The sequence below is a fragment of the Paroedura picta genome, chromosome 17 (genome assembly GCF_049243985.1).
Source record: "Paroedura picta isolate Pp20150507F chromosome 17, Ppicta_v3.0, whole genome shotgun sequence".
Classification (NCBI taxonomy): Eukaryota; Metazoa; Chordata; class Lepidosauria; order Squamata; family Gekkonidae; genus Paroedura; species Paroedura picta.
Window position 1 is genome coordinate 19,677,167 of NC_135385.1, and position 27,742 is coordinate 19,704,908.

The 27,742-nt window shown below is 51.8% G+C and overlaps 1 protein-coding gene and 1 long non-coding RNA gene across 5 annotated transcripts in view; one reads left to right on the top strand and one right to left on the bottom strand.

The window, feature by feature from the left end:
• LOC143827524 (uncharacterized) overlaps positions 1-17,979 on the top strand; it is a 30,293-nt gene extending 12,314 nt beyond the window's left edge. The window contains exons 3-6 of one of the 3 annotated variants that reach the window (XR_013227341.1): positions 13,645-13,852; positions 14,006-14,156; positions 15,636-15,849; positions 16,738-17,979. This is a non-coding gene — a long non-coding RNA (uncharacterized LOC143827524). The remainder of the gene's footprint in view (positions 1-13,644; positions 13,853-14,005; positions 14,157-15,635; positions 15,850-16,737) is intronic. The other 2 variants (XR_013227339.1, XR_013227340.1) reach the window with 2 other exon arrangements.
• RAB40C (RAB40C, member RAS oncogene family) overlaps positions 3,634-27,742 on the bottom strand; it is a 30,846-nt gene continuing 6,737 nt past the window's right edge. For both annotated transcript variants that reach the window (XM_077317128.1, XM_077317129.1), the window contains exons 3-7: positions 13,695-13,755; positions 11,044-11,104; positions 10,209-10,286; positions 9,317-9,539; positions 3,634-6,704 (exon numbers count right to left, since the gene is read on the bottom strand). In XM_077317128.1, coding sequence (XP_077173243.1) covers positions 6,424-6,704; positions 9,317-9,539; positions 10,209-10,286; positions 11,044-11,104; positions 13,695-13,755 — 704 coding nt within the window. In that variant the 3' untranslated portion in view covers positions 3,634-6,423. The remainder of the gene's footprint in view (positions 6,705-9,316; positions 9,540-10,208; positions 10,287-11,043; positions 11,105-13,694; positions 13,756-27,742) is intronic.

The following is a 27,742-nucleotide window of genomic DNA, read 5'->3' on the forward strand; positions in this document are numbered from 1 at the left end:
CTTACCCACAGACGGAGGAAGGCCCCCTCGAACGGCGGCCGCTGATTTTGTTCTCCCGAGGGCCTGACATGTCTGCAGAAAGCGTCCCTGTCTGAAATAAAAACCTGGCTTCAAAGGCTTGCTTTGGGGACGGTCCTGATGTGCTGAGCACCCTCCTCAAGATTGTCCTCGTCTTATGAGGAAGAGGTCCCACCAAGGCAGTTAACTCCCAAATACACACCTCCCCACACCCACCACAAACGCAGAGGAGAAACTGCCGGCTTGACTCCCTCAAAAGATACCTACATGTGCCTCAGAACTGGCTTCCTCGGGAGGTGGTGGGTTCTCCATCTTTGGAAATTTTTAAATAGAGGCTGGAGAGCCATCTGACGGAGAGGCTGATTCTGTGAAGGCTCAAGGGGATGGCAGGTGACAGTGGGTGAGCGAGAGGGTTGTGAGTGTCCTGCACAGTGCAGGACTAGATGACCCAGGAGGTCCCTTCCAACTCTATTTTTCTAGAAGGAAGTGTCAGATCCCACTGTTTAGTACTGTGCTGCCTACTGCAAACACACACACACGCATCATGCCTGCAAACAGAAAACTAGCACAACAGGGAAATGATTTCTCCCTGAGATGCTGGCTTTCTGCTTGCGGGGGTCTTTGGACATGCGGGGAGCATCTCAGCACTCTACCACTGGCTTTCTGCCACTTTTGCACACCTGTCTTTGTATTTCAGAAATAAAATGAACCGAGCATTGCCAAACAGCGGAAGTGTTTAGGGACAAAGAGAATTTTACCAATTTAGATTTAGAATAGTATTATATGTTACTGTAACACAAAGTGGCCATGGAAGGAGACAATACAGAGTAAAGTTTTCTCAGAGCTGGCAGCACCAAGGGAACGACACAGAAAGCAGGAGGTTTAGCTGGGTGCAGAACTCTTGACAATTCAGTCCTCCTCTCAGGAAACTTCTTGAGGAGTATTTTGTTTTCTACGGCTATCGTGTCCCTCATCCCACACAAGGGAGCAAGTGGCAAAATGCACTCTGCACATGTTCAGAGGCCTAGTCTCTCACCTGCCCTGAGGCTGAATTGGGGGGCGAAAATAAAGGGGCGGGGGTTATGCAGGATCTCAAAGGAAAGAGCCAGCCATTCCTGACCCCCTTGCTGGGCCAAGGCATTTCACATGTCTCCCACCCCTGCCAGAGATCAAAAGCGAGAATGTGGGCTCAAGGGGGGCGGGGGTGGCGACTTTTGTGTCTAACACAAACCAGGCTGGGAAGGAGAGGCCCAAACTGCAGGAAGCGATCCTCTCTGGCGTTTGATCCCAGCACTCTCCAAAGCCCTCTGCTGTGACCCTTTGACCCGGGCCGCCTGCCCTCCCTGAGGAACGGACAAACAGCAGGGTCGTGCTGCCCATGCGCATACTCACCCCCGCCCATAGATCTTGTCACGATGATCCTGTTCAAAGCACGCCGCCGTTCCGTCTGCAAGGAAAGGGCACGGCCGATGCAAAGCCCTTCTGAGATAAGAACCTCGGAAACCCCCCCCCCCCCCCGCAGCATACCTGGGTGCTGACCTTGTTCCTTGCGACGTGGGCAATACCGGTGCACCATCCCTGGCACATCCATCACCGTCCCGTTTAATATCAGGCCATTGTGTGCCAGCAACGCCCTTCTGCTCTCAATGCTGGACAAGTGGGTCAGTCCCCGCGCGAGAGAGCCGATGGACATGAATCTGATGTGAGGACTCACAAATGGGTGTGCGTGCGCATGCGTGCATGGGGTACGTTGGGTGTATCGTTGCACATTTGAAAGTCATTGATCGGCAAGGAAAAAGAAACGCCAAACTCCCAGGGGGCTGGGCAATGTGAAGACGGTGTCCTGGTGCTGGCAGGGCCCCATGGGAATTGTAGTCCACGGACGTCTAGAGCGCCACCGTCTGGCCACCCCTGCCACAAGGTTTTGAAGGCAAGAGATGTTAAGGAGTGGCCTCTGTGCAGCGACCGTGGACTTCCTTAGTGATTTCTCGTCCCAGCGCCAACCCTGCTTAGGTCCTGGCAAGATCCGGCTCGCTTGGGCCACCCAGTATAAGCATGCCCTGAGCACAGGGCGTTTTGACCCTGCCAACCGTCAAAGGCCGGGACATGCGGATGCCAGCAAAGGGATGGTAAAACAAATCCCCCTCCGTCTCCTCCCCAGCGGATGCTCAAGATGGGCCCAGTGTTTCCCCCACGGGCCAACTGGGCACGGTAGGAGAACGCATAAGCATGGGGCGCAACGGGGAGAAGGGGAAGGAGTTCAGGAACAGGTCGTGCCGATCCGACGGCTCCTCCCGCCCTCCCCGCGGCCCCGGCCCTGTCACTCCTCTTTCTGCACGAGGACATCTGCACGGGAAGGGAACACGCTGCCCCCGAGAGCGCCTCACTGCTTCCCGCGGTTTGTTTCCCAAGCCCACCTGAAATCACAGAACCCCCTCGATCGGGGTCCTCAGGGCCACGGATGCGCCTGTTTGCTTACTTTGCATCCTTGAAAAAACACACACTAGAGGGGCACGGGGTGGCTTGCTCCCCTCCCCTCCCTCGGCTCTTCACCTTCCCTTTCCTGCCCTTTCCAAAAAGGACCATCGCCTCGTAAGCCAGGTTTGGGATTCTGGGGGAGGGTGTGTGCCAAAGGTGAGTGATCATTGTATGGGAAACTGGCCGGTTAAATCACAGCCAAGCTGTCTTCCCAAAGTTATCTCCTAGCGCACCAGGCGTCCCGGCTTCTTCCTGACCAGTGTCATGTTTAATGGCAGGCCCCATTCAACCTGGGGCGTTCTCCTTCCTACCTCAAGACACTATAGTGATTCTACACAGCTCCTCGATAGGACGACAGCACATTTTGCAACCCCCAGAGAAAGGTCTTGGCCAAAACGCAGGGCACACCTAGAGCTTTGCAGTGACACGCAGCAGGGCCTGGCCTTTCCCCCTTCCCTCTCACCGAAAGACAGGCACCACCTTCTTTTAAGCCACCCCAAAAGCTTCGGAGAGCCATGAGGTCTCCTGTCCAGGAAGGGCTGGGTCTGCCGTGCTCGTCTGAAAGGGACGCAGAGCTTTCCTCCAAAGGGGACTGGCCGCCTGATGCCAACGGGCCAGAACGATGGCGGGACGTCCATTATATAAAACGCCAGGCCAACGGTTTGGCAGACCGGTCCTCGTGTCCGCCTTTTAGCGAGTGGTTTTGAAAGTGAGCGAGGGAGATTACGAGGGAGCCAGCGTTTGAGTGCGCGGCATATTTCGGGTGCAGAATTCAAGCCATCCGTACCCAGAGCGTTGCCTTTCAGGGCACGGCCTATAACTAGCCAGGCTGAGTGTGCGAAGAAAGCATTCCTCTTTGACCCACCCCTGCCTCCGATCCGGCTCCTTTCAAAGGAGGCAGTTAGCAAAGTGCTTTCCATAGCCCCTCCTGGGAATATCCCACCGCCACAAGCCCCCTTAATCCTCTTAATCCCAGCCTGCCAAGCTCCCCCCCCCCTCTCCTCTACCCTCTCGCTGCCCTTCAGCGATCCTCTCCCGGAGAAACCTGCACAAAACCACCACGGCCCATCAAAACGGGTTTGGAGACGAGATCTTTCTGAGTGTGTGTATTTTTTTTTAATTTATATAAAAACCATCTCGAGTTCGGACGACGACGTTTACTGTACAAAGGAATTAAAAACGGAGGAATGGAACAAGTGTCGGACAGCAGCTAGGTTTCTAGTGTTTGAGATCGGGTCACATTCTCGGAGTTGATAATCAGACAGATAAAAAGAAAGGGGCGAGAGGTTTGATCGGCGAGCGGCCCAGAGAATCTCGCTCCCAGCGGAGGCGTTGGCCGTGATTCGAAAAGGAAGGAGAAAGGAAGGAAAATTCAGAGGCGGTTTTCTAGGCGAGGCCGAGAAGCACAAGGGTATGGGGTACGAAGCGGCAGCTGGGAGGGAAAGCGCAGGTAAATCGAACATGGCTTTGTGATGCGCAGCATCTTCAACTCTGCCCCAGGAGAAAGGCCCGCGGCCCCCCCTTTCCCCCAAGTATGTACAAAGCTATATTCAAAGGGTGCCGGAACAATACTGGAGGATTTACGGCCCGCCAAGTGGGCCTGGGGGCTCCCTGTCCTCCTTCAGAGCAAACAATGCACATGCTGTGGCTGTTTTGGGACGTGGCTATTTTAAAATCCAGGGTGGAAAGAGAGGCCGGCCGGCGGTCACCTGTTCGGCGCGCATCCCCGGCATGCCAGGCCATTGAGTCAGCGATCGCCTCGTGCTCCATTTTGGGCGAGCGGCGACAGGTGCCCCGTGCGGACATGCCCCGTAAATCTCTCGGCTTCCACGCCACTCGCCCGGGATTTGGCCGCGGCTTTGTTCGCGGCCCGGCGGAGATGCCGCTAGAGGCTTTCCCCTGCCCTTGACCTATCTCCCCGCCGGTCTCTTTGAGCTTGTGCCAGCGGCGAGGCTCGGCGGCTCGCCTTTCATGCCGAGGGGCGCTGGAGTGGTCCACGCGCCATGAGCTGTGCCGACCAGACTCCCGTCAAAGCGGCCGTCAGCTGCCCAATGAGCATCCGGTGGTGGCACTGCACCGCCTGTTCTGATCTGCGATGTGGCAGGCAGCCTGGCTTGTCCCGGGAGAGAGAGAACCCCTGAGGAGAGACGCTTGCCTGGTCCAAGAGTAGGAAAAGGGGCGATGGAGTCGGCCCGCGGGGGAACTCAAGAGCCATGCCTTTCATGGGCCTCCCGTTGGCCTAGCAAGCGCCCAAAGCCCCCACCCGTTTAGCTAGCTTTCCTCACTGCACTTACAGAGGCTGCGGGACATTCTCCTCCAGACCTTGCAGGAGGACTCCACACAACTCCAGTCAGAAGTCAAGCTCCTCTGCAAAGGGCCGGCAACTCCAAGAGCCTCCAGAATCCAGTGGGACAAGAGGACACGGTGGCCTCCCCAGGTCCACATCACCAACAGAATCAAAAAGTCCCCAATGGCGGAGACTCTCTACTCAACATCCAGCAAGGGTCTGACGTGCCCATCCGTTCCTTGGCCTAGCATGGTGTCCCCCCCCCCCCCCCCCCGTCCCAAGAACCTTGGTCTCACCTTCTCTCACACACAACTCTCTGGAACAGCTGGCCGCAGCAGCCCTGGGTGATTCTGCAACCCTCCTGAAGAGCAGGGAAATGGCTATTTCGAAACCAGAAAACCTGGGTTTCCTTTGAGGGTGCCTTCAAGCCCCTCTCTCCTTTGCAAATTCGGGAATCCCTAGAAACAGGACAGCTGAGCCACACAGTCAGAACCAGAGAGTCACAAAGCAAGCTGCGGGCTACCAAAGTACGTAGGATTAACCCCGTCCAGCTAGGGAACACGAGCGATTTTGTTCCGGAGCCCTAGTTCTCCCTTCTGTCTCAGTGCTTCTGTCAAGCCATGCACAAGCGTTGCCTCCCCCCTCCCTGCAATGCCCCAAGCCATGACCCTCAGTTTCCGATAGCTGGGCCAGCCTCTAGAGGCTCCGGGAGGGGAGGTTAGCTCCAGAGCAATCCCTTGATCGGCCATTAACAAGGCCCAGATGTGGCCAGGCCAGGGCCCTCTCTCCTCACACCCTTGCTGGATGACATCATTCAAACCCCCCTTCCCCTCGCTGTCCATTCGTGCCTCATGCCCGTTACCACTAACCTCTGGGAAATCTAGGCTGGAGAACCACCGAAGCAAATCCCTCACCTTTTCCACATATAGAACAGCAATTTTTAAAAAATGCTCTCTGGACCAAGCACGCGCCTCTGATCCACTTCTCCAAACCTCCAATCGTGTTTGCTCCTGACCTCTGCCAGCCCTCCCTGCTTCCTCCCGCGATTCAAAGTCCAGCGCTTCTATTTACAAAGCTGCATAAAAATCCTCCCTGATGGCCTCTCCTTAAAACAAAGAAAAAGGAAGGGAAAGGAGAAAAGGAAGCCCCTTCAGAAACAGTAGTGAGATACAGAGTTTTTCTATAAATAGGTGAGAATGGAAAGCGCCTCGTGGACTTCCAGCCGGCCGCGGGGCACTGGATCAAGTCAGGGCTCGGTCCGGTTGAATCCCCAGATTGTGGCCGCGTTTGCTTCAGCGTTTGCCGCAGCACCCGCCATCCCGGTCGGCAGCCCGAGGGTTAAAGTCGTGGCACAAAGTCTCAGCTTACCCAGAGTCTGAGGAAGAACTGCCCCCTCCACACACGTACACAGGCGTTCCCCCAAGCAGCGGGAGGGCAAGGGCTACTGCATTGTGGGAAAGGCTTGGCCCAGCCTTGCCTGAGCCGCAACGTGAGACCTCTCCAGGTGAAGGCTCGGGCTCAAGCTCTCCGCCGGTGCCCGAGCCGCATCGGAACAAGGCCCCCGCTGGAAGGGGGCGTGAACTCCTGCACGCTGGCGAAGGTCTCGAGGCGTGTTCGGAGGGAGACGCCCCCGCGTGGCGCTAGGAGATCTTGCAGTTGTTCCGCGAGCAGTTCTGCGGAGGGCTCTGGGGCGGGCGGATCGACTTGGAGCGCTTGAGGCTGTTCCCTTTGCTGCCGCTCCCGCCGCCGCTGCTGGCCAGGGAGTATGAGCGCCCGTGCATCATGACGGCGTTCATGCCGTTGGCCATGGAGAAGGACTTCAGGTGGCTCTTGATGGTGACCGGGAGGGGCAGCTTGTCGATCAGGTGGACGGGCGTGCAGGAGACGATGGCGCGGCAGCACAGGTCTTGCAAGCTGAACACTGGGGGCGGGAAAGCACACCGTTAGAGGCAAGAGGGTGGCTTCCAATACGGCAGACCCGTACGACTGAGGTCCAAAATCCTCAACTTGCAACATCTAGTTGTTAAGGGCCTCCCCAATCACACCGTGGAACTGTCAATGTACAATGTAAAACCCCAAGTCCCAAAGCGAAAACCCCAAAGCCAAAATAGCACCACAGTTCCTGCAGTTTTTCGGAAGAGATTGGTGCAAAAACACCTCACTGCCTTGCTGGCCACCGATTTTCCTAATCGCCTTAGAATCGGACTGGGCGGCTTGTATTCCGAAAGATTCACCGGGCCGCTATAGCACCGTCTCCCCTCCAGTCTCAGCATCTCAAATTTCAGCCGTGCGCCTCTCTTTGCCCCAGCTTCCTGGCTACATGACCTGAAACTGTTCCTCAGACCCCACCCACGTCGAGGCCTCGACGAATTTTGAAGGCACCCCATAGTTTTTGCATGGGGGTGTCAAACGCCTAAGAAACCATGGGCTTCTGTGCCAACCATACAGCTCAGCTGGCTCCCGTTGTTTCCCCCCAAAATGTGAGGGCTGAAGGCCTGCTATCGGGAACATTTAACAGTAGATCTCTAGAAACAGATAGCAAATACCACGTCGTGCACAGCCAAGCTATGTAAAAAACCAAGCGGTCCAACCCTGTCCTTGGTGGCCACACTTTCCCAAGTCTCCACAAATCTTTTGGCTTCCACGACACATCCCGGGGTCCCCTTCCTACCCTCTCCCCATTACCTAGATGAGGAATTGAGGAAGAGAAAAGGTGACCTGCTCAGTGGAGTTTCCGAGCTTGGAACTAACCCCAAATCTCTGCCTGATTCAAACTGCCCTGTGTCAAACGGGTTGCTGGGGCTCTTGTCGCCGAAACGTATCCCTCCCCCCTCCCCCAAGGGCTGGCGGGAAGGAAGGCCTACAGGCTGGCTGAGCCTTGTCTGCAGAAGACCCGTCGCATATCAATTCCCTTCCAGACAAAGCCCTGGAGACTTGCAAGTAAACCCAAGGAGGGCTTCCCTGCCTGACAGTCCAATGAGGAGGGCCTGGCCCGGCCCGGAGGTGAGCAGACGCACGGCGTGCCTCGGAACAGACCGCATTCCAGTTCCGGCAAGAACACAAGCCCCGGCAACCGGAGGCAAACAGCCCTGAACTCTGACCCCTTCCCACAGCTGGACGGAGACCCTGCGAGCAAAGCTAGCTCACGCCCCTGAGAACCCCAGGGACGCTGCTGCTTTTTTTGCACGGGCAAAGAACATCTGCTTTGGGAAGGACAACCAGGGGAGAGGGGCCAGGCTTGCCTTGATGAGGCCCCCAGCAGAGGAGGAGGAGGAGGAGGAGGAGGAGGAGGAGGAGGCAGGCAGGCACCCCACAGCCTTACTTCAAGGATCGGCACCGTTAAGGCCAGCTTCGTTCAGGGGAAATCTGGCAGCTCGCTGCGGGGCCGCCGAGCTCTCTGCCTGCTACAGACTCCCACAGGCTGACACCCAAAGGGGGTCCCCCAGTTGTTCGTCTTCACGTGGAGACTGGATACGGCCAGCCCCCCATCGTACGTCCCCTAGTATCACGGGGTGGCCTGCACACGCATGAGGCCAAGGTCCCACTCTTACCACCTGGGCCCGGCTCTCTCCCAGGCTGTTTGCTGTGATCGGAGACAGGCCAGACACCGCACTTCCGGCTCCTGCGATTTTAGGCCCACAATGGGGATTTCATATGGCAGCATATTTTATTTAATTACAGTTGTTAGGATTATTTTATTGTACAGAAATCTGTTTCTATTGGGCGCAAGCCGCCCCGAGACTGCTTTGGAGAGGGGCGACTCAGAAATGCAATAATTATGTGGTAAAAGAAAGAGCTTGCCCTCTTCCATGGATTATCCCTCCCTCAAGAGGTGTCAGGGCCATTTAGAACTATAGTCCTTGCTTACCTCTAGGCCAGGAGTGACCAAACTGTGGCTCTTCAGATGTCCATGGACTACAATTACCATAAGCCCCTGCCAGTATAGTTTGGCCACCCTCAGCCTAGGCGGAAGGCAGAGGGAGACCTTGTGAATGTCAGCCTCGCGCAGGGAAAATGCTTAAGGAATAGGTCCGCCCTCTTTCTTACTCATAGAGGAGGCCTAGGCCAAAAGCTGCAGCTACTCTCTTCCCATAGCGAGCCTACAGTGCCCTCTTCTGGTGGCAAAGGACAGCTGTGTAAGGCTGGGAAACGTGCTCTGCCTGCACAGCCCTCTCTGGTCTGGCTCTTCTCTCCCCAGTTCTGCAGCTCTACGGAGTCACCAGGCAGCTCCACCAGCGTGGGAATGATTTCACGGGAGCTGCCAGTCCCGTCAGCCGTCGTTAGAACAAGCCAGGGCTTTCCGTGACATCTGCGATGTCGGGGGGGGGGGGGGGGGAGGGCAAAAGGACAAAATGCTTTAGCGCCTTTAAAACGCCTCCCGAACGAACAGGGTGCATTTAGCTGTGGCAAAGTCAGAATTTCCAGGTGTGCCCAAGACCGAGGCTGACCTCTGCTCAGTCCTCTCTAGCCCAAGCCCATGGGTGGCGGGTGCCGGATGCTGAGCCTGAGCTGCCTGCTTGCTCGCTTGCATACCTCTGTTGGGTCTCCAGATCTTCTCCATGCCGTGCCTCATGAGCACGATGCGGGAGAGTTCCGTGAAGGACTCGATGACGTTGAAGTTGCACAGCGGGCTGACTTCGAAGAAAGTCATGCAGTTCTTCTCCGCGTAGGATCGGGCTTGCTCGGTCGGGACCTGCCGCTTGAAGGCGAGGTGGAGCCGGTTGCCGACCAAGATGCGGGGCACGCCCGGCGCATGCTTTGTGGACAGAAAAGGAAAGAGCCTCTTAGAAGAGCAGTCCCACAGAAACCCACGGCCACCCCCCAAGACCTCTTCCTTTGGAAATAGCGTCTGTGCATTCAGTGCCTCTTATCCACCCAGTTCTGGTGCTTAGCTCAAGTTCCCCCCTGTTTCATAGGGCTAAGAGAGACCGGTGTGGGCTAACAGGGGCAGTGAAGTCTACAAATCTTGACTTCCTCGCGAAAACAGGCCCCTTTCCTCTGAGCATGTCCCAGACGCTGCAGGAGGTGGAATTCTGGGGTCTGGCTGAGGAAATGAGTAGAAAAAGGAGCTTGAGAGCTGCCTAAGACAGCCCATGAGCACAAATCCATGCCTTGCTTCTCTTGCATTAGCTTGCTTTTCCTCGTCAGGCATAGCAACCCCGATAGATAATGCTGGAGCGATGAACTAAGATGTAGGTGGCGTTCCCACTGGAGCATCAACCCCGCCTAGTTCAGACGGCAGAAGCATAAACACACAAACATCAGGGCCTAATTAGCCCCCAACGTTCTCCTCGATAACTCGTTTTCAAAGCGCAAGGAATTGTTTTCTTTGGGGAGGGGAGCATGAAGGAGCCATCTCTGGAATGAGGGACGCTTCGGTCCACATCCCCTCACTGCAACCTAGTGCGGATTTTGGAGGACTCACCTCGTCTATCTCCTTGATCCACCGATCGATGCCGTCGAAGGACCACCGGTTGGTGATGTCGTAGACCAAGAGGATTCCCTGCGTGGAACAGAAGGAAAATGACGTTCAGATTTCGGGATAAAACCAGGGAGATGTCTGCGAAGGGGTCTATCCAGAATGCCCCCGTCTAACTAAGAGCTCCTGTGGAGTTCCATGGAAGGAAGGGCCTCGTTGGGTGTGGAAGAGGGGGGGGTCTTCTGGGAAAAGGCAGACACTGCCCACCCCGACAGAGGTGTTTGCCACTGGTCCATAGGGACGAGAGAGGAAACACCAAGACCGGGAGTTCACTGGTTTGGAAATGAGGGTCAGCAACGGTTCAAGTCGGATGCAGCAGTGGGATCGCTAGCCGATCTGTCCTTGAAGCAGAGCAAGGTGCTCATGCAGAGAACAGCTCTCTGTGAATTTACAACATGGGAGGCGGCAGCTCACGCAGGGGGCCCGTGCCAAGCCTAGATGGGAGCATCCTGGGATTCGGCTCCAGTACAGAACCCGGACTCCCAAGGCTGGCCAGTTCTTCGGTGGAGCATGTGAAAGGACAAAACCTTTACAGTGGGCAGTTCAGCACCTGCTCGGCAGGCAGAAAGCTGCAGGGTCAACCCCGGGCATCTCTGACTAAAGTTGCTCGTGTGGCAGGTGGTAGGAAATACCTTCTTTTAGGCAAGGTCCAGCCAGCCAGTGGCAGGCAGAGGGGGAAATCCTGAGCCAGAGGGCGCAAGAGCAAACGCAGGGAGACAACGATGTTGGGAAACAGGGGGAAGAAATGAATAGATACTTATAAATAGTTGGCTGTCGTTACCTGAGCTCCTCTGGAATAGGACCGAAAAATGGTGCAGAACCTCCCTTGGCCAGATGTGTCCCTGGAGCGGGAAAACACAGAACATAAGATCTTCTTTCTCTGCTTTTCTCCTTGTTTCAGCGTGCCTAATTCTGTCCACAATCAGTACGCGGCATGTATGTGTTAAGGGTTTAGTACAATCAGGAATAGAGTTAAGAGCTTCTAGTGGGCATTCTGCTGGCAGACAAATTTCAGCAGATGTCTCCGGGCCTTGTCTCCCTTTTAGCATCTCAGAGCATGCAACCATTTGGGTCTAAAATTCTGTCCAGAAGCTTTTCATTAGGCCTGTATGTGGATTCTCTGTGCCCTCCCATCATGTTCCCCCAACAGGGTATGTACAATCCTCAGAAACACTTCCCCAGGAGCAAGCCCACCAAACAGAACCAAGCAGACCTATTTAAGATGTTTCTCTTTGCTTAGCTTTCCATCCAGCCAATACGGCCCAGTAAACCAAGCATCACACATGGAGACCAACGTCCCTTTATGTTTTACTCGTCTGACTGCTGGCTTTGTCTCTATTTTTTTTATTTTGCTAGATTCTCTGGATACATCCGACCATGCCTGGTTCCAACACCTTGGTGGATTTCTAGCAGCTTTTGCAATACCTTGCAGAGCTGCTGGGCTTTTAAAACGCTCCGCTTTTCCCTGTGGTGCATTTTGGATGGGAATGTGGCCTCTTAGATTTCCCCTTCGCTGCAAGGGCTGCCTTTGGCAAAAGGGCGTGAAGTCCCTAACGGAAGTCCTTTGCCGGTGACTTGCTGGGATGATCCCCTTCCTCTTAACCACAGGGCCCTGGGCAGCCACTGGCACTGACCACAGGTGGTGCTTCCACTGGGCAAGCTCTTGTCACCGTGAACGGGTTTGTACCATGGTATGCTTACAATTCTGCCAGGGGCATGCTGGGGCCATTTGCTTAGGCTGCTTGTAAAAGGAACCCCTCACTTAAGTGAGGACAACCTGCAGACAGGGAAGTCTTTGTAAAATGAATGAGAATCAGTTCTGGCACCCGCCCCCCAAAGATGTGCCACAAATGACTTGCTCCGATGTACATTCCCCCACATTTCCCAAGGCTAATGACCATGTCGGATTGATTGACGAGGCTTTCTTAGAGCTGAGGGCATTTTCTCTCTTTGTGAAAAGGGTACAGAGTGTTCTCAGCTCAGTGCTCGCAGGGCGTTCTGCAGTGTTTCGAGACTAGGTCACCTGCCCCGGGCCGGAGAAAAGGCGCGATTTGGGTCCGGTGCTGAGTGGCTATTCCGGAGGCCCCCGTCGCCCCATGCAATGTTTGGGATTCATTGAGGAGGACAACATGTTCTGTAGTAAACAAAACACAGGCTGCGCTAAGGACAACAGCTGCCTCGCAGCCTGAGCGTGTGCACGCCTCCAGATTTATTGAAATGCTGCAGCTCACCCAGGGGCATCCGCAGACATCTGTGATGCCGAGCCAAGCCCTGCGCTGCCCTGAGCCTACAGAAGCGCAAGCCGGGGTCAGGTTAGCCACGGGGCCTGCGGACCAGTGCCTCTGGCCCCGCTGCCTTTCCTGACCCAGGAGGGGGTGCGTAACAAGCAGCGGGGAGCCTCCTTGCCCCGTATTAAATTTCCCAGGCTTTCTGCGTGGGGAGAGCCAGAGGAACGGCGAGTGTCTAAACACCACGCAGGAACACCCCCCCCCCACACACACACACAAAACAGTGCTGTACAGCAACAGGGTTCTAATTCTAGGAAATGCTGTGCTGAAGACACCTGTGTGTAGTGTACGGAGTGCTCTTCTTGCATCTGCAAGTGTAACGTGCCGGCCAGGAAGTTATATAACCTTTGCCACAGCAGAAGATCCAGAGAATCAGAGGTGGCAGGAGGAGTTATGCCTGGCAGAAGTTTCTTTGTGCCAAAGCCATGTCTTTGGAAGATGTGCCGTCGAACCACGGCGCCCCACCGCCCCTTAGAATGACCAGGTTGTCAGAGGGAAGGCAGGAAGGGAAGAGAAGCGGCTTGGGGCCTTTTCTTATATGGCCAGGAAATACTGAACACCACTTTGAGGAAAGGAAGGAATTTTTTTCCAGAACAGATTGGTCTTGGGATGTTCTTTGCCTTCCTCTGTGCACAGAGCAAGGGTAACATGGGGGCAGGGATGTAGTTGTGGATCTGAATTGCGCCAGGGGAAGGGGGGGTGGACTCGATGAATCCTTGGGGTCAGGAAGGAATTTTTCTCCAGGCCTCATTGTAACAGTGGTTCTGCCCTGTTAGACTAGATGGAGTCACTTCCAGTTCTGTGATTCTACAAATGCTAAGTGGGAGCCAGATCCTTGTTTAAAAAACACACACACACACACCTCCTCTTTGACCATAGGATAAGATACAGGGGTAAGAACTTGCCCAGCGAAGAAGATAAATTGCTTGTGAAACTGCCAAGCCTTGGAAGAAGGCTGCTGCTTCTGGGCAAAACATGATATAAAAAACAGGGAAACCAGGACAGACTCGTGAACCCCTCGTGTCACCTGAAAGGTGTCAGCTCAGGGCAATGGGCATTTTACCTGCATGGCGCTAAATGCTTTTCTCTCTCAGATTAGAGGGAAGCTAGACCAGGCAGGGAAACAGCAGCCAGACACACTCACCAGAGCTCCAGCTTGACTCTCCGGCCGTCCAAGAGGATCGTCGTGGTTTTATAGTCAATCCCTGCAAGAGAAACAAGGGAACAGCCATCAGAACCCCGGGCAGCCTTAAGCACCACCTTTGCCAGAAGACAGCAAGGAATAGAACAATGCCACTTCAGGTTAACTGAACCATCAGTATTTATCGTTTACCACACTGTCTTGTGCTAAAATGCTGCACTAGGCGTCATGCACAGCGATGCTACATTGAAGAGGTTCGTTTTGTAAAGTTTATTTCCCTAGTTGTTGTTGTTTTGGTACCTTTTCGTCTCCAGAATAGAAAAGCTGGCTGAAACGCCTTCGGGGGCACAAGGAGGTTCAATCCCCGTTCGGTTCAAATCGCGATTTGCAGTTGTGAGAAGGACGCCTGACTAATGCAGAGAAAGGAGCTGCCCATATTGGACGAGGCTGCTATGCCGCCGGCAGGTATTCTCAAACCCTTTGTACATAATCGCCAGAGATCAAAAGACTTTTCGTTCCTTGTCACACATTCCTTCGCAAACTGGAGCACTGTGCTAATAAGATCCCGGCTGGTGACGCCCTTGCCTGCCCAAAAGTTCAATCTGGGCATGAATTAGGCCATTATTAACTTGGGAAAGGACTGCTTCCTTAAATAACCTTACAGAATCCACCACGTCACCCTTTGCCCCCGACACGCGCCACCCACAACCGAGGCCTGCTCCTTCATGCGTGAGAAGCACATTTGGGATATTTTAATAACACTAAGCTGCTTTCCCATTTTAAAAAGCGTGGTTCCCAATGAAACCTAAATTTAACTGACGTTCAAACCGAGCCTGGATTCAGAGACCCATAAATTGTAACCTGCCGCCTCTACCAAAACGCCGTACTCGGTTACAGGTTGCTTTTTATGTAGAGAAAAAGTGGGTCGTGGCGGGAGAAATCTTGCTTGGGAAGGAACAGCACTGAGGTGGCAGACTTGAACGGTGTGAGGCGGATGACAACTTGGCAGAGAGCTGACACAGCTGGCACAGCAGTGAGCTATAGTTGGTGTGCACAACCCAGGCCTTAATATGCGAAACCACAGTACTGTGTACAGTACAACATTTGAGCACTGCCTATAAAAGAGGGGGGAAATCATCTCCAGTTTGCTGCCGAGAAACCTTTAAGGTCTACCCCCAATGTGGGAAGATACACTTTTCGCTTTATCCGGAGCCCCTTTGTTGAATCTGAAGACAAAATTCAGATTTACAGCAAATGGCTGCAGAATTTAGGGGCCCCCTGCCATACGCCTCTTCGCATGTTTCAGTTTTGCTGCTGCTGTTTGCCCAGGTCAGAATGTATGGCGGGCAAGAGTTTAGTACCTTGCGAAGTCTTGCAGCTGCAAAAAAGGTTACTCGGCAGGGCAGAAGTCTCCCCTGCCGTTGGCCATCCTGGAGAAGCCTTGGCAGAACCTTTAGCAAAGTCCACCCACAATTGTAGCTGCTCTGCCCCGGAATTCAGTCTCTCACACACCCTGCTGGCCTCTACAGTGGCAGCGTTAAAGGTAAGGTAGCAGGGAGCTTCCTAGCCACTAGATGGTGCTGTCTCCCCAAAGCTTTGAAGACAGTTCGAGCTGTCCGGTTCCCAAGTCCCTGAAATCAGGATCCCCACCCTCCTTTTTCAGGGCACCTTCGCATTTATTTATCCCTGCAGCCGTTGATGTTTTCTGCGAGAACGGCCCCATGTGTGTGTCGCATAAATATCCATGGGCATGAATCTTCCACACACAGGGGGATCTGGAGGGACACACGTGGAGCAGGGCTTTTGGGAAAGGTTTTCACGGGCTCGCGTGATCTCTTCATGTTATCTGTTGAAACGCGGCTGGTATTTAACTGAGAAACTAAACCGACTGCTTAAGACACAGCCCAAGAATGCCATCCAACTGGATTCTTTTCCTCTCTGCAGGTGAAGGAGCCTGAAAACCGTTTACAGCCTGATCGGACGGTTTGCAAGAGACCCGCCCAAGCCTGGCATTCCACTCAAACCGTGAGCCGCCAGTTGGGTCGCTTGCGGGCCTGCCTCGGTTCTGCCCTCCGAGCAGCAGAAATCGAGAATCCTCGCCCAGCTGGACAGTTGCCCAAGGGCCGGTGCCCTGGATTCAGCTCGGTGGGTCACAACGGTAAGTCATGTAAGCCTGGCCTTGAGCAAACCCGCCACAGCTCCAAGGAGGACGCATCCCGACTAAAAGCGATCCACAGAAACCCCACCGCTTTCTTCGATGTACTTGTAAATGGTTATGCGTCTTGTAGAAGTGGCTAGAAAGCCTGAGGTTCTATTCGACTACCCTAGGGTAATAACTGCAGACTCAGCATTTGCTTAACCTTTAAAACAGCCGCTCCAATAGTCAGGATGCACCTCTGCCGTTGATGTGCTCAGAGATACACGTGTGCCCATAAAGGCCTATGCCAAAGCCGCACGTATTTTTCCATAGCGGTAACTCTAATCCATTCACGTAGACTTATGTCCGGGGACACTTGTCGAAGATGCTTTAAGGCAGGGGTAGTCAACCTGTGGTCCTCCAGATGTTCATGGGCTACAATTCCCATGAGCCCCTGCCAGCGTTTGCTGGCAGGGGCTCATGGGAATTTTAGTCCACGAACATCTGGAGGACCACAGGCTGACTGCCCCTGCTTTAAGGCAGCTGACCCTGTCTTAGAGTTGGACTAGAGGGCCTCTTCCCAGAAAGCCCCACTGGTTCTGATTTCTGCGTTACCTTTAAAATCTGCTAAGCTGTGTTAACCGTAGACCGAGACAAACCGTGAGTGGCAAATACATCCTATGCTGGTATCTGTTAAAGAAGATCTTTGTTGTTCTTCAGATCTTTCCTCTTATCAGTGAATGTCTTTGCTGTCTCCGGAGTCCTCCAAAGTTTTTAGCTCTGGGTCGCCCCCAATCGGCTTGACCCTTTCCCACTCCTGTATCAGGGTCCACAGACTCAGATATCTGACTGCTCTCCCAGCACCAGGCTCTTGCCTACCAAGTAACTGTTCCTTAATCTTTTCTGCAGCAACTGAGCGCTTGAAGGACTGATGACGTGCAGGCAGATCCACGCGGCCTACACCCCCACCAAAGGACTGGTTACTGGACAGCCAAAGAACTGATTCCAGGACAAGGCAACCTCCCTATCAACACGGGAATGTTTATCAGACCACCCCCACCAAAATGTCTGTGCAACAACTCAGATTTGTGACTGTCATTTCCTCGCAATAATACCCACTGGAAGATTTAAGACGTAGCCAGGGCCGATGGAAACTGGAGTGAGTCGGTAGAATGGGACAAAGAGGAGACTTGGTCTTAAGTGGTGTAAAACTGAATTTGGGGGAAAAATGTATTAAAAGATGCTTATAGGGTCCAAGTGCATTATCTGCAGCAGAACACTCTCAAGCACTGACGGTTGGGGATTTAGCACGGCCGTTCTCGCATTTTGCGATAATCCTTTTAAAATCCATCTAAGCCACTGGCCAGCCCCACACTGTGCGGCAACAAATGATATCAATCATGCTTTCCCAAGCTACCACTTCCTTCTTTGTCCCTTCCGAATCTTACGGGCCAGGATGCCTGAGCCTCCGTCTCCACGCAGGCATTACGATTACAAACCCTGGCGACCAATTTTCCCCATTCCCCTTCGCAGGGCTTAAAATAAACTCTTTGTTTGGCTTTTTAAAGTCAGAACGGGCTCCGATTCGTTCACCTGTTCTCCCTTTCCAGGAAACCCTGTTTTGGTGACCATGTACCTGGCAGGCAAGGTTGGAACGAACCAGCGCCCAGGACTTCCTCCTGCTTCGTTGGCAAAACTCGGACAGCAGGTCCGGGTAGTTCCTGGCTTCGGTCACATTCCAACCCCAAACTTACAATTAAGAGAGGAACTAAGCTCACTAAGCCAATATTGACTCCTCAGAAGCCAGTCCTGGTCACTCCCTCCTCCTCCGGCAAGCCCAGGAGTCTCTTCCCAGCTTGCCCAATATTCTTACGGTGCTGCCTCATCCGAGCGAACGTCTCGGTTCCTGACCTAGCTGACCAATGGGATTGTGGCAGCTGAATCGACCGACGCCCAATGGAAGGCTGCTTGCCAGGCACTTTGACCAGGTCCTTTGCAGTATGAGATAATACCAAGCTGCACTTCACGGGGGAAGTCCACCAATGTTTTGTTCTTTGGGAAAAAATCAAACACACGCAGAGCAAGGGCTTTATTCTTCGGCAAACTGCACAAGCACAGAAGGAAAGGGAGAAAAAAGAAGCAGGGGGGGGGTCCCAAAGAGTAAGGGGAAAGAGAAGGTCAAAGGGACAGAGATTGCAGGCAAAGGGAAGGTATACAGCCAAGAACCAGAGAAACAAGGAAGAAGAGGAGTTGGTTCTTATATGCCGCTTTTTCTCTACTCGAAGGAGTCTCAAAGCGGCTTACATTCGCCTCCCCTTCCTCTCCCCACAACAGACACCCTCTGAGGTGGGTGAGAAAGGGTCATGTGTCCACCCTGACTTTGAGTAACTACCCCAAGTCCTCTACCCTTGGGCTTCTAGTACACACTATTAGAGACCAGAAAAGCTCAACCTGCTATGGCCACCCCAAGACAGCCTACCCCTGTCACTCCTCCACTCTGATGTCTCCTTGAAGCTTTCTGGGCAGGACCATCAGAAGCTGGCATGCCAGCGACTCTCAGCTCTGTATTTTATTCACTAAGCAGCGGCTTTGGCTTTAAGCAACGGCTTTAAGCAAGTTATCACGATGTCGAAAGGGTGATTTCACTTCTGGACGTCCCTTTTGCTTTCTGTGTCAGTAAGAGGGTACTGAGATTTTGAGCCTGGTTTCAAACCACCTCAAGTGCAGGAGGAGCCCACGAGCCGGCATCCCGGCCTCTAATTAAGAAGATGTCTTTTGTTCACGTAAAATGCTAGAACGGCTCCCCCCCCCCCTTTAAATTCCAATTGCTTCAAGCTGCTGCGCTAAGATTCATGACTGTGACTCCGGGAAATATCGACGGCCAAAATTAAGCTCTTTGTAAATGGATCGTGGAGGCCGACAGGACTAAAGTACATTAACTGGGTTTCTATAAAAGCCAGTCGAGCTGGCTCTTTAAAAAACTGCCAGATTGCTGTTCACGTATCCGACGTAATTAGTCCAGAAGGTGCACCATTCCGGGACCCTGGAGGCAGACGCAGGATTGGGCTGGGGATCTGCAGATGGCGGAGAATAATAAACCAACCGAGGCTCATCTCCAGGAGCCTCAAGAGGCCAGCACGAAAGCCCTGGGACTCTCCCCTTACAATGCATCTTGGCTGTCACGAAGCTACCAATATAGTGTGTGTGCGCACGTGCGGAGGGGTGGACTGCGATGGTGAAGCCAAGAGAGAGAAAAAAGCAGTGGCAGCAGAAGATAAGCCCTAATGCCACAATGCAGAAGGAATAAATACAGCCAGGTCCTAAGCCCAGGTTGCTGGAGTGGTCCACAACAGAGCCCAAGTAAGCCGAACGTCTCAAAGGGTCAGCAGACTCCAGGTTTAGAATTCAGGAGGAGATGCCACATGGAGAGGTTACTTACTGCGTAAGGCAAATTGATGTTTCCAGGAGAGACGTTCTCCCCGAACCTCCCCCCCCCCGCCCCTCCACTCCCGGTGGAGTTTTTCATATTGTTTATACAAACTGTACTCAAACCCTCCCACACACAAATAAATAAGAGAGAGAGAGAGAGAGAAACTGGCGCGCGACATGTTATGGGAGTGGGAATCTCCGCTGAAATTAAACTTTATATAAACAGAACTGAGAAACTAGCAGCCCGCGACATTTTTTGGGAGCCTCACTGCTGAATATTTTATTTGAAAAATTTCTGGGCCTCCTTTCGACCCAAAACAGGGTTCAAAACCGTATGGCCTGCCACAGGGAGCTCTTCCACCAGGCTCCCAGTCAAGACCAGTAAACATGCCAGCAGCCATTAACCAGGACCAAGCCCCCCTATCAACCGCGCCAACAGAAAAAAGGAGCCACAGTGTGGAAAAACTAGACAGCTGATTGTTGAGTAAAGCATAAACTGTTTGATGCATGTTGGTTAAGTATGTTTTATATTTGAGTCAAGATGTATACTGTACTGCAGTTTTATGAAAGTTATAACGAAAACCACCCTGAGCTGAAAGGGAGGGGGGGTATATAAATATTATTATTATTATTTCGATTTATTTCCCGCCACTCCCAAATGGCTCGCGGCGGGTATATATATAATAAATAAAAAGACACAAACATCAAAGCCAGCACTAAGAAGGCCCACAGCCCTTACTGGGGGTGTGCCAACTATGCCAACGAGGTCTAGAACACACAACGTAAGCAGTCATGAAAAACAATTGCTCCTTCACAATCTTCTTTCACGAAGCCCAATTTCATACATTACACGGCAGCAAATCCTGGCCACTGAGCGGCAATCGGGTGGAAAAGCCAACCCTTTTAGCACGTTGGCACGGAACGCTTTATTGGTGTCCCCACCCTGTTGCGAAACAATTTTCGGGCAACCTGATTTCAGCAACAATCTTCTGAAATCTGATTGTGATGCAAGAAACATCAACCGGGGTGACAAAAAAAAGACAGGGAGAGAGAGGAGAGATCACAGCACAAAATCTGAGAGATTAATTATTTCAGCAATTTAGTGGGCAGGCAGCCTTACGGATGTACCTCGTGAACACTCAAGACGGGTGTGATTGATACACATCACCCTGCGAATGACAAAGTTCACCAGTATTTCCTTATGACTTGACGCCAGGGGGGCGGGGTGGGGGAATCCTGGCAGCACACCCTACACGAGAAACTTGGCAAACCAGGCCAATCTAATACAGGGATTTCAGACGTAAGGCCCAGGGGGCCAGAACTGGCCCATCCATGGCTCTTACCTGGTTCTGTGGCCACATTCCTGCCAACTAAGGGGTCCAAAGCGAGGTCACGGTCCTCTGTGCTCAGCCTGCAGCCCCGGGGATGCTGTCCCAGCTGACACACAGGTGATTCCCTGCTGGGGCCTGTTGGAGGCCAGCATCACCACCGGATTTGTGTCCTCTCATGGGGTGGCTGAGTTTGGCCCATGGGGGTGTGTTTCTTCCACACAGCAGGGGCCCAGTCCTACCACTAAGCAGACAATCCAGCAGCCAGGCATCCCTCCCCTGGCAGCCTTCTGCTGTAGGCAGTGTGGGTAGTCTCTGGCTCTGCCGGTTCCTAGGTAGCCTGGGGTCTCTGCCACACATGTGGTCTTGTGCACGTGATGCCTGCACTGCCATGGTGGCTCAGGGGCAGGGGGGAGCTCGTGGCCGCCATTCAAATAAACCCACTGAATAGTCCCCGCTTGGCAGGGGATATGAGAAACATTTATTTCCCTCTCCTGAAATATTAGAACTAAGGGATATGGATGGCTTGGAGGACCATCCGGCAGCAGTGTGAGTCAACAGTGCGTCTGTCAAGGCAGTTTACGGCATATTAAAAAGACAGAGGGACACTTTCTTCATTGCATAATGAAATTCTAAAAATTAAACCAACTCTCCATCCAGCACCTAATTTGGTTTATTGACTATTTCACACAATCTCTCTGAGTCAGTCAGTCAGTCCCTGCCTGTGCTTGTGCCTTTGAGACAGAGTGAGTGTCTCAGTAAGTTATTTACTTGGCCCAACACAAAGAAAACAGTAACACAGAGGCGCCTCCCTAAAAGCCATTCATTCCCCACAAATTGTCATTTCAAAAGCCATGTTTGCTCCGTATAAAGAGTCTTACTTCCGGCGCACTAAATGCCTCTCCGGAGTCACACTTCCCCCAAAAAGTAGCACATAAGGGTTTGGGGATGGCAAGGCTACCCGTTGAAAAATTAGCTAAATATTTCAGCGCAAGCTGTCTACTCTGGAGCGGAATAGGAAGCTACGCCCCTCCGGGACACATTCCCCCCCAGCATCGCCATCTTCTGCGAGGAAATAGATGGCTGCAGCATCCAGGCTGGCGAAGGATGTTTGCTCCCTACGGAACTTGAAACAGGATTGGGGGAGAACAACAGGAAGCAGGAGTCTCTGTGGCTCCAGGGACCCTGGCCGTGCACTTTAACTGTGCTCCCCAAATGCAGTGTGGTCCGGGCTTTGTGAAGCTCTCCCAATCAGTTCCTCAGACTTGGCTTTATTGGTTATGTTCTGAGCAGCAAGGGGTCCAGCTAGATCTGAAACTGTTCCTGTGACTCTCATTGTGCAGGACTGGGAGGAAAGACCTTGGAGCTGCTTCCCCCCCCCCCCCCATCCCTCTGCTCCAGCATTATCATGGACAGCACAGCTGCTGGGGGGAGAGAAGACTAGGCCCCCTGCAAGCAGAATTTCCAACCTTGTGTGTTTGTGTGTATATGTGTGTGTGTGAAGCCTCTAGACACAGAGGACAGAATCTCAGAAACCTGTAGGAGATAAAGAGATATTTGAGACGGAAGGCCTAAAGACACACAATGCTGGACAGTTTGAGACCCGTCAATTAAACCGATTACAAATCTAAATTTTAATCTTGACGCAGGCTAATCTTATATCTATCCTGTCAATAGAATAAAAGGCTGGAAGCCTCTCGTTTTGGGTGCTGCAAGCATACTCTCAGGGCACTGTACATATTCCAAAGAAACATCTCCTTCGTGGCTTTCTGTCCTGCTACCCCCAAGTTCTAAAGCAGTTTACAAAACAAATGTAACGTTCTGTATAAACCGGTATGACCCATGAATGGCAACATTGCAAACAAGGCTATATCCTTCTAAATTCAGGCGGCTTAAAAGGACATATATCTATTTAGGATCGCACCGTGACACATTTCAGAAGCTTTTAAGGCCAACGATCAAACAAAACATGTCTCAGAACAAGCAAGTGTTGTGAAAAGGTTTTCAAAAGCAGAAAACTTTGTTGTTAGGAATCACCACAGAGGAGGAATACAAATTGTATTTCTTAAATAAAACATGGAACAAAGTTTGGTCTGAAGGCATGTGAAGGTTTCATAAACAATAACACGTGATTCTTGGTATTTTAGCTGTTTTAATGCGGATTTTTGGGATACAAAGATCTGCTCAAACAGCTATAAGAAAGAAGAAGAGTTGGTGTTTATACCCTGCTTTTCTCTACCAGAAGGCATCTCAAAGCGGCTTACTGTCGCCTTCCCTTTCCTCTCCCCACAACAGACATCCTGTGAGAGAGGTGAGGCTGAGAGAGCCCTGATATTACTGCTCCGTGAGAACAGCACTATCAGGGCTGTGAAGAGCCCAAGGTCACCCAGCTGGCTGCATGTGGGGGAGCATATGGAGGATTTCGATTCTGGGACCACCAGGTGGGTTTTCTCGACCAACCTGACCTGGAAGGTGTGCACGGCTCCCTCACTTTCATTCTTCTGGGGCATTTAAAGGCAGTTTCTTTTGATTCATGCAGTCCTGAATTTTGATTTTTAAATCTTGGTTCTAATATTGATGCACTCCAAGTATTTTATTTACAGTGCAGGCCAACTTGAGTGCCGTAAAGAAGAAAGGCAGTTAATAAATTAAAATAAATACAGGGGTTTTCAGGCGATGAGTTGGTGAATTGGCCTTGCAAAGTGGCTCCCTTTATGTGCTGCACTTAATTTCTGGCTGGGCACGGACTGCAATATTTTCCACCGGCTTTGGAGCTGTCTTTGTGCATGATCTCACACTGCAGTGTTTTATTTAGCTTTTAATTGGCTTCGTTCCGGGCAGGAGTCTGAAAAACAGGGGCTATCACCCCTGATCACCAACCAAGCCCTGCTGCTTTCCAACACCCAAGTATCCCTTTTCCTTTCCCTAAAATACTTGGGTGTTGGAAAGCAGCAGGGCTTGGTTAGAATTTCCTACCAGGGAAACATGGCTCTCATTTCTGAACTGCATCTTTCCATAGCTTTCACGGATAAAAACTGGCTTTATCGCGCAAACATAATTGTTCATATTTCAGCAAAAGACAAATCCTGCGCCAGACGGGTTACTATAAAATGACAGACTCGAGGTAGGCTTTCCTTGGGGTCCCTAAAGAGCTGTTTGCTTGCTTTGGTAAGAGTGGCTGGCTGGAGCAAACAGGCCAGATCTGAGCACACTTTCCAAGGCCGACTTGCTGATGGAGTCCCAAAATAGAATTCTGAGAGGAAGTCTTTGGGAGAAGACAAAGATGTGACGAATCAGGAAAGAACCACCGACTACTGCTCCAAATCTCAGCAACGCACAGAGAGCCAGAGAGCCAACTTTCCAGAATGAACATTAATGCCACCTATGGAAGGAAAGAAAACAATCACCCCACCTAGCTCAATCTGAGCACCTATGCTGTTGTCGAAGGCAGCCTGTGATGGGAGAGAGAGTCTTTCCCATCCCATCTGAGATGATCCTTCCAAATGTTTAGCAAGAAACACTTATTTCCAACTCTGTATTTCAGAAGCCTCTTAGTACAGACTGTACTTTGGTCTCTTAGCTGCGAATAACGACACGGAGGAAATCTTCTCCTTTTAAATCTGCACTTTAGGAATCTTACAAGGCACCAGAGCAATGCTGATTTTACCAGATAGCCCCAGAGATCACCGGAGAAGGATCTACTCTCTCACCAATGCCAACTCTCTTGGTTTATGTCTCCTTTGGAGTCACCAGAAATTAAAACAAAGACCAGAGACCCTTTTTCCCTTTTGACTTGGGATACAAAGGCAAGGAGCCTGTTGCCAAATTCATTTTGGCTGGAAAGACCAGGCACTTTGAACAAAAAGCCACATATTTTTTTTCCCGACAAACTATCCCAGAAATACAAATCCAACCAAGGACAAAACTTGAGGAAACATTGCTAGTGTCATGCCCAAGAACAATGGAAGCATCGCAAGTAGGTTCAGTTTGAAGAAGAAGAGTTGGTTCTTAGATGCCGCTTTTCTCTACCCGAAGGAGTCTCAAAACAGCTGACAGTCGTCTTCCCTTTCCTCTCCCCACAACACACACCCTGTGAGGCGGGTGAGGCTGAGAGAGCCCTGATATTCCTGCTCAGTCAGAACAGCTTTCTCAATGCCATGGCGAACCCAAGGTCACCCAGCTGGCTGCATGTGGCGGAGTGGGGAATCAAACCCGGCTTGCAAGATTAGAAGTCCCCACTCTCAACCACTACACCATCTGTTACCATGGGTAAACTTGTCTTCCAACTTTAATGCCAAAAAAGAGCCACAACATCAAACGTGAGAGGAGCACAAGCAACTCACTGTATATTGCATTACTGTTTCACAACACAAAACCATGACAAATGCCAACAGCAAATCATTCAGACCAACTGCCACTGCTGCAATTCAGGAACTAGAACGATAAATAAAATGCGGAATCATGTTAAGAGAAAACAAGAAACAGGAAGGTCGTGTAAAAAAAGCAAGGCGAGAGAACCAAAGCCTGGAAGCCAAGTGCTTCCTCCCAGATTCTTTGGGTATTATGTCAAAGTCATGCGAGCGAGTGAGGCTTTTCCTTGCAGGATGGCAAGGAGGAGAACGGATGACGTAATGGCCTTCGTGTGGCTTTTTTTGCTGTGTGTGCAAGTCCCTCCCCAGCGCTTGGTGAATCACAACTGGAGGACTCTTATTTACAAACATTGGGCCCCACTTCACCACATCCCACAGTGCTCTGGATGTCGCTGGCATTGATTTCATGCACGCAGCAGCTCTGGCAATGTTGCGGGAACACATCATCTCCACAGCACTTGGTTAGTATTAATTTACTAACCTGCATCTTCAAACTGGGCTGGAAGGCCGGGAAGTCTTAATATTTGGCCTATTGTTAATGGAATAGCAGCTGCAAAAGCAGCAAAGGTGAAACAGGTCTCTGAGGACAGGAAGGTTATACCCGGGATGGGAATAAGCAGAGCACACGGGCACCTAAATCTTCCTGCTTCCCAGGCACAAGGATCATATCTTTAGGTGCTCTGCTAAGGTGGGAGGGCGTATGCCAGCCCTGTGAGGCGGCATGAACTACGGAGTTAAACCAAACAGATCTACCGATGTGTAAGAAGTACAGAGGCAAAACAAGTGAGATGTTGCTTATTTATTTATTGGCTTCTTTTCTAACTGGATAGCTGTGATGGACTTAAGAGGCTCCCAGCCAGGTGGAGCCCCCCGCAGGTGAATTTTTGCATCAAACCGAGTACCCTGACAAGTACCGCTTTCACCCCCAACTATCAGCCCTGGCGGCTAGAATTTTACCGAGGTTCATGAGAAAAATGACCAGACAGGGGGAAAAAGCAAGCCAACTGTCCACAGTTATGCCCAATCAGACCTTATGCCAAATTAGAACATAGGCCTGAAGTCCTTCTTTCATCCTGTTCATAGGCTTGCCAGGAGAGGTGGCATATAAATCTAAATGGTAAATGCATTTGATCCGTGTGCACAGCTGAGCCCTGTGGGAAAGAGGGTAGGTGCTTCAGAACTCTCCCCCGGTACTTCCCAGGCCCTCATGAATTACAGATGCCTCCCACCTACCTATATGCTTCACAGCCCTATGAGGCAAGCAAGTCTTGCATTTGTCCCCCTTCCTGGAGCCTCAACGGTATTTGTGAAAGAGCAGTGGCTCAACGCCAAGGACAAAGGAAAAGCCACCGCAAAGTCAGTCGTGAAAAAAGAAATAACAAAGGCAGCGAGGAGCATACACCAATTTCCAGAAATCGAGGTTTGGCTTTGGCTCGCGTGGTGTGCGTGCACATCTGTGCTTGTACGGGTACAAGTGGAATTGGGAGCTAGCCTAGGACGGCTGTACCAATATCAGCGGTGTTTGGAAAGAGGCTGAAGGCTGGCTTCTGGGAAGGTCACCGAGCTCTCCGCAGTCAGATATCAAAGCACTTTAAGCAATGACCATTTTGTATCCCTAAAGCTGCAAACCAAAGGCCAGGGAGAGAACTGGGATTCATCCTGCACTCTATCCACCAGGGGAGCCTTTCCTATAAGCATGCTACCACAAGTATTTCAGAATTTTTTATTTTATTTTATTTATTAAATTTATATCCCACCTCTCCCGGCAAGTCGGCTCTGGGCGGCTTACAGAGTAAAAAGGGCCTAGTAGCCCCAATCCAATAAAGCTATAAAATCAAACACACTCCCAAACCTGATATTAACAACTAACAATATAACAGCAACAAGACGGGGGGCAAAACGCACGATACCTCCCAATAACTCCCCCCCCACTGCCCACATCCCGCCAAGAGAGTGACACACGATGTTGTAAACCGGCTGTCAGATGTACTTGCCATGCATCTAAGCTCGGCAGTTGCTGTAGGGTGGGACCCACAGATCGAACCCCGGTAACTCCCTGGTTGTTTTGATAGCCCACCTTGCAAGACAAGTTGTCTTTACATTTTGAAATTCCAAGAGCCACTTTTCAGGGAGAACGTTGAGGGATTTCTAAAACACTTACAGAGCGCCACTTTTTCATTCAGCGAGAGGGGCAAGGGGCAGAAGTAATCTGATTCTGGGAAGTGAACTTTACCAAATAGAGGAGGAGGAGGAGGACATGTGGACATGAACAGGGGATGTCTTAGCAGGCCATGGGTTTTGCACAAGGTCTGGCAATGATTTTCAACATCGGGGTTTGGGGCAGCATTACAAGGCCTTGAACTTCAGATCAAAAAGGCATGGGAAGACGTCATGGCCAGGCTGGCAGATCAAAGCCGACTGCAGATGACGCTTAACCATCAACAAATGGACAGAAGCGAATAAGCGAACAAACACAAAATTTCACCTCCCTTCCAGCAGAGGACAAGAACAGACACGCAACAAAGCTCAAAGTGACCTAGGCTCCCCCTAGTCCCTTTTAGGAAATGTCCCGCTCCAGAAAAGCTGAAATGTGTGTAACAACCCCAGCCTGGCAACAAACCCCAAAGCACCCGGCCCGGTTTCTGAATTCTTGGCCTGTTTGTAATGGCAACGAAATCCGTGTTTACAGACATGCCTATACTGAAGGGCTATATATACAAAAACTAAAGACGGGCGCTTGCAGGCCAGCTTGCTCTCGGAGGTGACAGGAAGTGACGAGAGGGTTTA